We start from the raw sequence: 11,046 nt of genomic DNA, 5'->3' as shown, positions 1-11,046 counted from the left end.
TGGAAGTGGGGTTCAGGGCATTTTGTAGAAGCCGCATCTGTAGAGCAAGCACTATCTCCACGTGTTTCGGGGGGTGATGAATTCCCCCAACTCCTCTGTCCTGTAGTGCCATTTTGGGAGCAGGGAACAAGTGATTCTGACCAAAGAAAGGTCAAGAAGGTTCCTCGGGGAGGGCCTCAGAGGCTTTCCACAGAGAAACTGGCTCTTAAGAGGGAACCTTCTTGTGGATGCAAGCTGGTGCAACCACTCTGGAAAACAATATGGAGGTTCCTCAAACAGTTGAAAATAGAGCTACCCTACGATCCAGCAATTGCACTACTGGGTATTTACCACAAAGATACAAATGTAGGGACCCGAAGGGGTACGTGCACCCCGATGTTTATCGCAGCAATGTCCACAATAGCCAAACTGTGGAAAGAGCCAAGATGTCCATCGACAGATGAATGGATAAAGAAGAGGTGGTATATATACACAATGGAATATTATGCAGCCATAAAAAGGAATGAGATCCTGCCATTTGCAACGACGTGGATGGAACCGGAGGGTGTTATGCTGAGTGAAATAAGTCAATCAGAGAAAGACATGTATCATATGACCTCACTGATATGAGGAATTTTTAACCTCAGGAAACAAACTGAGGGTTGCTGGAGTGGTGGGGGGGTGGGAGGGATGGGGTGGCTGGGTGATAGACATTGGGGAGGGTATGTGCTATGGTGAGCGCTGTGAATTGTGCAAGACTGATGAATCACAGATCTGTACTTCTGAAACAAATAATGCAAGATATGTTAAGAAAAAAAGAAGAAGATAGCAGGAGGGGAAGAATGAGGGGGAGTAAGTCAGAGGGGGAGACGAACCATGAGAGAGGATGGACTCTGAAAAACTGAGGGTTCTAGAGGGGAGGAGGGTGGGGGGATGGGCTAGCCTGGTGATGGGTATTAAAGAGGGCACGTTCTGCGTGGAGCACTGGGTGTTATGCACAAACAATGAATCATGGAACACTACATCAAAAACTAATGATGTGATGTATAGTGATTAACATAACAATAAAAAATTAAAATAAAAATTAAAAAAAAAGAGGGAACCTTCTCTCTGAAGGGAGAAAAACGTTTCGTTCGTCGGGTCCCTGTGGCTCGCTCTAAAAGGCCTCGGCCCTCGCTAATTCATTTCCTGACAAAAGCACTTGTGAAAGCGTCAACGCTCCACACATCGATCCACGAGTCTGAGATAACTTCATTTAGAAAAAGATGAAGCCCTCCACGCCGCTTGGCCACCACCTTCGAGGCGGTGTACGACGCCCCTCGCAAAGGGCCCCTCGGACGCCGGACCCTCCCCCACCGCACCCGCGCCGGACCCCGGCCGCGCGCCCAAACTAGGCGCGTGCGCAGACCACCGCGCGGCCGCTCCGCGCAGGCGCCGTGGCCATTTCCGGGATCTGTCAGCCGCTCCCTCTGGGCCTCGGTCCTCCACCCGCGTCCGCCGGAGCCTGTTCGCGTCGACTGACCAGAGTCCGCGAATTCTCCGCTCCGAGCCGGTCCGCACTGCCCCGATCCCAGGTAAGGGACAGCAGGGCGAGCTCCTGGCCCTGTCGGCCTGCACTGGCCCGGCCTCGCACCGGACTTGAACCCGCGGGGGCGGTGAGGCGGGGGCTTAGGCCGCGGGGCCCAGGGGCTGAGGGGCGGGCCGGGTCTCCTGGCCCGGCCTCCGGAGGGGGCGGGGATCCCCAGTCTCCGTGGGGCCCGCCGAGCCCCTGGGGTTCCCACACACACAGATCGATTTTTTTTTTAAGATTTTATTTATTTATTTGAGAGAGAGAGAATGAGAGAGAGCACGAGAGAGAGCACGGGAGAGAGCACGGGAGGGAAGAGGGTCAGAGGGAGAAGCTGACTCCCCGCCGAGCAGGGAGCCGGATGCGGGACTCGATCCCGGGACTCCAGGATCATGACCTGAGCCGAAGGCAGTCACTTAACCAACCGAGCCACCCAGGCGCCCCCACAGATCGCTTCTCTAGAGATTTCCCAGCTCCGAGCCCCCTTCAGTGCCAGAATGAGCGGCTCCTTTACCTGCGCTTCCGCAGCCCTGTTCGCTCCTCTACGGCGGGCATTCATCACAATCTGTAAAACTGTAGTAAATGAGATGACCTTCCTCCTAGCCGAGCGTCACGACGGAACGTTTCTTTAGCATCTAGAATAGGTACTGCGCGCGGTGGGCGACCCGGGAATGTCCCGCTCCTGTCTAGGGCAGCCCTCAATCTTTCAGCTCCGGGGGGGGGGGGGGGCGCCCGAACTGCAGAAAGACCCTCCCCCGAGTTCTTCTAAGCTTCCCTCCGCTCGAGTGCCGCCTTCTCTTAAGTCAGTTATTGCACACACCCGGCCCTACTCGCTCCGCGGAGCCTTTTATGCAGCCCCTTTCACGTTCCAGCCCCTGCAGTGGGACTGCCCATGTTCCAGTCCCGGCGCCACCACTTAGTGGTGAAGGTTGCATCTCTGAGTCCCTGTTTCCTCGTCTGCAGTAGGAATGTTCTTAGGGCTTTTATTATTATTATCGTCACTTATTTATTTATTTACCTATTTGGAGGAAGTGAGTTTATTTGCATTAATTGTCCAGACTAGTACCTGGGCCAGAGTAGGTGCTGAATACATACTCGTTATTCCTACTGTTTGGGCGTTCTGTGCATATCATACCGTCTTCCCTTCCTTTCCTACCCTCCCCCGCCCCCACCTCCGACCAGACTTGAGGACCAGGAAAGTGTCAGATGTATTTATGTTTCTGGCCCTCTCCCTGTACTTAACTACACTTCTGGGAACGTGGTAGACACTTAATAAATTGTAGCTTAGAATCTTTGATGAGAAAGCCATCTGTTCTCATATGCAGCTCTGGAACTTGAAGGAAATGCTAATCTTTTTATCTACTTCCATTCATTTTCTAAATTACCGAAGTTATCCTAGTTCTGCCCTTTTTTAAATCAATTTTATCTCACCTTTTGGTTTCAGGTACGTCCTGGGTTTCTCAGGTATCTAAGGAAAAAAGGAGAGGGTATCAGTCTGGAGGGTGTTTTTGCCCTTTTAGGAAGTGGGTGTAACTGGCTGCTTCCTACCAGAGAGTATTCGGAAACCTTCCAGGGTTACTTCATCTACTTATCACAGTTAAAGGAGGGGATTATCTTGGAAAAATAAAACACTTGCTTGGAGGAAGAGTGGCAGTATTTTGATCTAGTTAACTAATCCTGTGCTGAAACAAATTCTGCATAAAGAAGTTTAAAATGATCTGCCGGTAAGGCTGGTGCCTGGCATTGAAACCTTGTCTCAGAACCTTGTGGAGGGTGTGGTGACCTTGTTGGAGTACCTGGGATTGCTGGGTTGGGTAATGAGAGCAGTTAGAAACTGGATGAATCACAGTGTTGGAAACTGACCCTAAACAGGGAACTGACATCGTTACTGTACAAATACTTTCAGGCTTCAGGGCCAAGAATTCAAAATATATGTAGACATTTCCAAGTTCAGAGGATAATAACCAGTGTGTGCTTTTAGAGATGGTTCAAAAGCCTTGGGTCAAAGGAAGAAAGGGAACTAATTCAGCATCTCTTTTGGGCTAGGCTTTGTACTACATGTTTTCACATGTTACCTCATTTAATCCTCATACCTACAGCCTTGGGTTGTCGGTGACATGTCCATTTTATGTATTTTTAAAAAATGAGATTTTGTATTGTTAAGTGACCTGCCCTGGGTCTCATAGCTAGTATGTGACCCAGCCAGGGTTCAAGCCCAGGTCCCCTTGGCTCCACAGTCCATGGCAACCAAACGTCAGAATGACTGTATTCAAAGCAGTAGGTAAAAAAAGGAGTTGGGTTGTAGGGGGAGTGCTTGGAATCATACTATAAATCATTATAAGTCATTTTTCCTTTCAGCTCTGTATAGTAAAAGCTTATCAGAAGCTTGTCAAATTTCGTATCACTGCCTTGTCTATCCGTTTTTCTCCTGTCTACTCTCATTAAGACAAAAGTTTTCAGGTTTCACTTAAATATTAATCACAGTTTAGAATTAGAATTATCATGCTGTGTCACGAGGTATCTTTTTCTTGGTACAGATTCCAGCTGTTGCTCTCCTGCACTCACTGAGTTTGATGAATACAGACTGTGTTTACTGGGTACCTTATAAATTTGACAAACATGAGTGTTGTCTTACTCTACAGACTTAAAATATCCACATGATTATAAATGAAGTACAGGTCTGAGTGTATGTCCAAATATGGAACTTGAATGATATAACAAATTTAGAAATGCAATATTAGGAGTAATTATGCCATTATGTAAATGTTTACCTCTTTTGAAAGCTTTGCTACTTTGCTTAAAAAACTGAGTTGAGGGATGCATGGCTGGCTCAGTCAGTGGAGCATGCAATTCTTGATCTCGGCATTGTAAGTTCAGGCCCCACTATGGGTGTAGAGATTACTTAAAAATAAATTAAGTTTTCTTAAAAAACTGAGTTAAAGAATGAGAAAGTCTTTGCAACTGTTCTTTTTTAACTATACATGTAATGTGTGCTTTTATTGCATGTAGTCACATTGAATTATTTGTAGGCCAGTTTTGTTTTAATTAACAAATGAGCTTATAAAATACAGCTTTTGAACTAAATTGCTTTTAATTAAGGAGATATTTGTGACACAGTGTGTTATTTTGAGTAACTATGAGTAAAACCTGTTGTGACGGGTAAGCATCTGATATCAGATATGAGAGAGAATCATGCAGTGAGCATCTGGATGTTGTTTTAAAAAACACATTAAGGGGCGCCTGGGTGGCTCAGCCGTTAGGCATCTGCCTTCGGCTCAGGTCATGATCCCAGGGTCCTGGGATTGAGCTCCATATCGGCCTCCCTGCTCTGCGGGAAGCCTGCTTCTCCTTCTCCCACTCCCCCTGCCTGTGTTCCCTCTCACTGTCTCTGTCAAATAAATAAATAAAATCTTAAAAAATAAAAAAATAAAAAAAATAATAAATAAATAAAAAACACATTAAGCAGCCTCATTTGAATTCATGTAAACATTTTTTTTTAATCCAGTTAAAGGCTTTTTCTTTACTTGTAAGTTGCAGTTTGCTTTCTAGAATATGTAAGAATAAAAAAAGTGACCTAAATAAATATCTTCACTTTAGAATAGTGAATTTGAAACACTGACATTTCTCTGCCAGTTCAAGATATCCTATGTTTTATTTAAGGGTGTGCTTAATCTCTTTTTGACCTTTGGATTCCTTTACAACCGTTAGCAGAGACATTTCTTCTGCTTTCCACTGAGATTGATCTCTGCTTTCTCTGCTGAACTTCAGTTGTTCACTTCATAACCTTCTGCTGTCCTTTCCACTCATTTTCTATTTACATCAGAATTCCTGAATTACATTTCAGTCTCCACCCTAGGTTAAAGACTTGTACTGAACTTCAGAGTGTTGTGTGAGGGCCTCTTAGAAATGATAACGGGAAGGAGGATCTGGCTGCTTTTTTAAAAAATTTCTCTTATTTCAGGTAATGGTTGCCTCTTTGGTGGATCTAGATGTGGGTATCTATGAAATAGAGAATTTTATTTGACTTTGAATTTAATGGTGTGTCACAGATTCCTGCTTTTCATTTTCAGTAGAAAGTTTAAAGAGCAATGTAACAAACACCTGTATAGTTTACTCTTTTTGTAGATTTACCAGCTGTTAACATTTTGCCACATTTACTCTTTATATATCTACTTGTCCTGAACTATTGAAAGTAAATTACAGAAGACATCATGACACTTCATCCCTGAACGCTTCATCATCTTTATCTCCTAAGGGTTAGATCGTGCTCCTATCTAATGGCAAACAGTTATAGTTAGGATATTGAAAATAACTTCATATTGTTATGTAATATGTAGTATGAATTCATATTTTCTTTATTGTACAAAATATGTCCTATATGGCTATTTTTAAAAATATAGATTACAATCAAGTTTCATTTGTTGAATTAGAACAGTCCACTTCACACCCATTGCCTCTTAATGAATAGTACAGGCCAGTTGTTTTATAGGATGGCATATATTCTGGTTTGAACTGTTTATTTCCCCTTTGTGTTATTTGACTAATTCCACCTCCCTTTATTTCATCTAAACTGGAAAGTAGGTCTGGGTCTTGATTGGATTTAGAGCAAATATGTTTGGCAGAAATACTTGATAGGTGGGTTGGCCATATTACCAGGTTTCTCCAGGATAGTCCTGTCACCTGTTGTCATAACATAATTAACAATGCCCCTTTTTGCTTTCTTAAACATTTTCTGGTCTGGATGATAAGTGGTCACTATTTTTTTTTTTTTATAATTTTGTGTATTTATTTAACAGAGACACAGCAAGAGAGGGAACACAAGCAAGGGGAGTGGGAGAGGGAGAAGCAGGCTTCCCGCAGAGCAGGGAGCCTGATGCGGGGCTCAATCCCAGCACCCTGGGACCATGACCTGAGCCAAAGGCAGATGCTTAATGACTGACCCACCTATAGGCGCCCCAAGTGGTCACTATTTTTAAGTGATGGTGTGTACTTTGTGTTTCCTCCCATCAGGAAGCCCATCAGATTAGATTGTTCCAGTCTTTTCAATAATAGTTTGATCCCTTGGTTAAGATGGTGACTGCCAGATTTTTTTTGTTGTTAAGGCTCATTTTTCTCTCTTTGAAATTGTGGGATGATAATTTGAGACTGTGTGAATATCCTTTACCCCAACAATCTTTAACCCATGGTTTTAGAGTCCCTTGATGACCCTTGACAGAATAAAGTATACACTGGTGGTTACAATGCTTGTTGTATTTAAATGATTAAGTTTTGACATTGAGATTGATTTTTTAACGGGGCAGTACTGTATTATTTATCCCCAAACACTTTGGGATCCCCAGACAACTTAAATATGTGTTGCCTGCCATTTTAAATGCTTTTTTCTGTTGTTTATTACAGCTTTCTATCCTTTGAAAACACTAAGAATAATGTCCCTGCATCAGTTTTTACTAGAGCCAATCACCTGTCATGCCTGGAACAGGGATCGTACCCGTAAGTGTGCTATTAATTTTACTCCTTTATTTTGGTGCCTTTGATATTTTTATACGTAAGCACTTTTTTAGGGATCACATACTTGTGTCACATGTGAAAAGGGCATGGCCATGGATTCAAAAGGAAACTAGGTCAGTTGTTTGGTTTATAGATAAGAGAAACCAAGGCCTAGAGTTGCCAGTGGAAGGACTTTCCAGTGGTTAATGTTAGAGCCATTGCTAGCATCTAAGCCTTCTGGCTCTGTGTCCATATCTTTGTCTACAGTAAGAGTTGGAGAATGGTTTATATCGGAGGCATCTTTCATTGCCTTAAGAGCCCAGTGTCTGAAATGGTTGTGTAGTAATGTCACAGTCATCCAATATTTAGTCAGAATACTAAGACCTAGAAATAAGCTCTTACAGAGACGTATAGTTTACTCCTGGTGTGCTAAGAGCAGTATTAGCTACTATTTACTATATTATTGTAATAAGCTTGAGTTTCTAGTTTTCTAGCTCCAACCATCTAGAAAGGGATGGAAAAGACTCTTAGAAGTAGGCACAGTACAACAAGCAAAGTGACAGAGTATGTAAGAGGGAGGCCAAAAAAACCCCTAAGAACAGACAGAAGTGTAGTAGTGTGCCCATGAGTTATTTTTAAAAATTAAATTATATTCACTATCTTCTTTAAAATAAAGCTTTTTGGAGGTGCCTAGGTGGCTCAGTCAGTTAAGCATCTGCCTTTGGCTCGGGTCATGATCCTAGGGTCCTGGGATCGAGCCCCGCATCGGGCTCCCTGCTCAGTGGGGAGTCTGCTTCTCCCTCTTCCTTCCTCACAACCCCGAGATCATGACATGAGCTGAAATCAAAAGCCAGATGCCCAACCTGCTGAGCCACCCAGGCGCCCCCTAGACATACCATATTTCCATCAGTTTATTCATCAGTTGGTGGACATTTGGGTTGTTGCCACTTTTTGGCTATTACGAATAATGCTGCTGTGAACATTCACATACCAGTTTTTATGTGGACATATGTTTTCAGTTCCCTGAGTTTATACCTAGGACTTGAATTTCTGGGTCATATAGTAACTATGTTGAACGTTTTGGGGAGCTGCCAGACTGTCTTCCAAAATGGCTGTGCCATTTTACTTTCTCACTAGTAGTGTATGAAGGTTCCAGTTTCTCTGTGTCCTTGTCAACACTCATTATTATCTGTCTTTTTTGTTATAGCCCTGTACCCACTGTATTCTAGTAGGTATAAAGTAGTATCTCATTGTTTTGATTTGCATTTCCCTGTTGATGACTAATGATGTTGAGCATCTTTTCAAATGTTTATTGGCTATTTATATATTTGCTTTGGAAAAGTGTCTATTCAGATCCTTTGCCTATTTTTAAAATTAGGTTGTCTGTTTATTGTTGAGTGATAAGAGTTGGATATAAGTCCCTTACACAATATATAATTTACAAAATCTCCCATTCTGTGGGGTGTCTTTTCACTTTCTTGATGATGTCCACCGAAGCACAAAAGTTTTTAGTTTTGAAAAAGTCCAGTTTATTTTTTTCTTTTGCTGCTATGCATTTGCTGTTGTATCTAAGAAACCATTTAATTCAAGGTCACAAAGATGTATACCTGTGTTTTCTTCTAAGAGTCTTACAGTTTTAGCTCTTATATTTACATCTTGCATCCATTTCGAATTAATTTTTTGTATAAGGTGTGAGGTAGAGAGCCCAAATTCATCCTTTTGCATGTGGCTCTCCAGTTGTCCCAACACCATTTGTTGAAGACTATTCTCTCCTTAATGAACTGTCTTGGTACCCTTGTCAATAATCAGCTGACTATAAATGTGAAGGTTATTGGACTCTCAATTCTGTTTCATTGATCTTTTTGTCTATCCTAATGCCAGGACCACACTGTCTTGGTTACTGTAGCTTTGTAGTAAGTTTTGAAATTGAGAAATGTGAGTTCCAACTTTGTACCTCTTTCTCAAGATTCTTCTGGCTCTTCTAGGTCCCTTGCATTTCTGTATGAATTTAAGGGTCAACTTATTAATTTCTGCAAAGAAGCCAGCTGAGATTTTGATCTTTCAATCTAATATGTAACATGCCAGAGAATCTAGAGCTTCTGTTTTGTGATCATTTCACAGTTTCATAGCTGAGTTTCCTATGTCCTCTGTCTCTACTTTCCCATGTAAAAATGGGTTTTTGGAGTATTTCCAATTATTTTTAGTAGAAAGTTATCATTGTTCTCATTTAAACTACTTGATAAACTTGATAAATATTAAGACATAGTTTTGTTATTATAATTTGAAATTTATAGCATTTTTCAGCTTTAGATTTGGCTTTTGAAGCATCTTAGAAATTTAGAGAAATACATATAACTGGTTTTGAGAAAGTACTTAAAGTCTTAGGATTTTAGAGCTAGATATATTTATCTGGTTCCACAGTTTCATCTGTAAAACAAGTGTAACTTTCCTAAGGAGGGAAAGGAAAAGAAATATAATAGAAGGGGTAGGACTAGTAAATGATCTAAAGTCTGAATCATAGATCCTAATTTTAATTATAAGAAATCAGTGTTTTGGGTATCTGAGTGGTTCAGATGGTTAAGCGACTGCCTTCCGCTCAGGTCATGATCCCAGGGTCCTGGGATTGAGTCCCACATCAGGCTCCCTGCTCACCAGGGAGTCTTGCTTCTCCCTCCTTCTGCCCCTCCCCCCTGCTCGTGTGCATGCTCCTTATCTCTCACAGTCTCTCTCTCTCTCAAATAAATAAAATCTTAAAAAAAAAATTAGTGTTTTGGGGTTTTTTTTAATGGATGAACTAGAAAGAGTGAAAAATCAATATAAATTCAAAAGAAATTTATCATATATATGTATATTCTTAATATTCTTAATATTTCAAATTGGTCTGAGAGATTTCTCTTGAAAACAGAATTTTACTTTGTGATTCATATTGGCTTTATTGTAAAGGAAAGCTTTGATGTATTTAATGACCAGAATCAAGTTTGGGGGTTTTTTTTTTTTGTTTTTTGTTTTTTTTAGTAGATCGATGGTTCCAAGCTGGGTGCATGATAGCAGTAATGAGAATGTTTGAGCTATTTTCAGTGTTTCAGAAACTCTAACAAAGTAAATATTTGTTGCTAATAATGTTGGACAGGTGAATTAAAATGTCAAATATTTTTACTATGGGCTAAAATTTTATCAGCAAGGTAGGATAACATTGTTTAATTCTTACTGATTAGAATCTTTACTTAATAGTTGTATATGTCTCGGGTGCCTGGGTGGCTCAGTTGGTTAAGCGACTACCTTTGGCTCAGGTCATGATCCCAGAGTCCCGGGATCGAGTCCCCCATCGGGCTCCCTGCTCAGCAGGGAGTCTGCTTCTCCCTCTAACCCTACCCCCTCTTGGGCTCTCTCTCTCACTCTCTCTCTCTCTCTCTCTCTCTCAAATAAGTAAATAAAATCTTTAAAAAAAATAGTTGTATATGTCTCTAATAAAATGAATTTTTATTTTTTTTAAAGGTTTTATTTATTTGAGAGAGAGAGATCATGAGCAGGGGGGAGAGATATAGGGAGAGGCAGACTCCTCACTGAGCAGGGAGCCTGATGTGGGACTCGATCCCAGGACTCTGGGATTATGACCCAAGCCAAAGGCAGACCCTTAACCAACTCAGCTACCCAGGCACCCTAAAATGAATTTTTAAATTCAGTTTTTCTACAAAACATTTTAAAATATGGGATCCAAGTAGAGGTAAAAATAATAAGAGGAAATTTTCAGGGGTAAATCTTGGGAACCATATTTTTAAAACAGATTTCTTACTCCTTCCTTGAACCTATTTTTAAAATGCCAACTGTTGGGCGCCTGGGTGGCTCAGTCGTTAAGCGTCTGCCTTTGGCTCAGGTCATGATCTCGGGGTCCTGGGATTGAGCCCCGCATTGGGCTCCCCACTCTGCAGGAAGCCTGCTTCTCCCTCTCCCACTCCCCCTGCTTGTGTTCCCTCTCTCGCTGTGTCTCTCTCTGTCAAATAAATAAATAAAAT

At 41.9% G+C, this 11,046-nt stretch overlaps 1 protein-coding gene across 1 annotated transcript in view; it reads left to right on the top strand.

The window, feature by feature from the left end:
- The first annotated feature begins 1,400 nt into the window (after positions 1-1,400).
- ARPC1A (actin related protein 2/3 complex subunit 1A) overlaps positions 1,401-11,046 on the top strand; it is a 28,825-nt gene continuing 19,179 nt past the window's right edge. The window contains exons 1-2 of the mRNA XM_027611442.2: positions 1,401-1,553; positions 6,944-7,036. Coding sequence (XP_027467243.1) covers positions 6,973-7,036 — 64 coding nt within the window. The 5' untranslated portion in view covers positions 1,401-1,553; positions 6,944-6,972. The remainder of the gene's footprint in view (positions 1,554-6,943; positions 7,037-11,046) is intronic.

This window comes from Zalophus californianus, chromosome 10 (assembly GCF_009762305.2).
Source record: "Zalophus californianus isolate mZalCal1 chromosome 10, mZalCal1.pri.v2, whole genome shotgun sequence".
NCBI classification, from domain to species: Eukaryota; Metazoa; Chordata; class Mammalia; order Carnivora; family Otariidae; genus Zalophus; species Zalophus californianus.
Note: the sequence above shows the minus strand (reverse complement) of the source record. Positions and strands in the feature narration are given on the sequence as shown.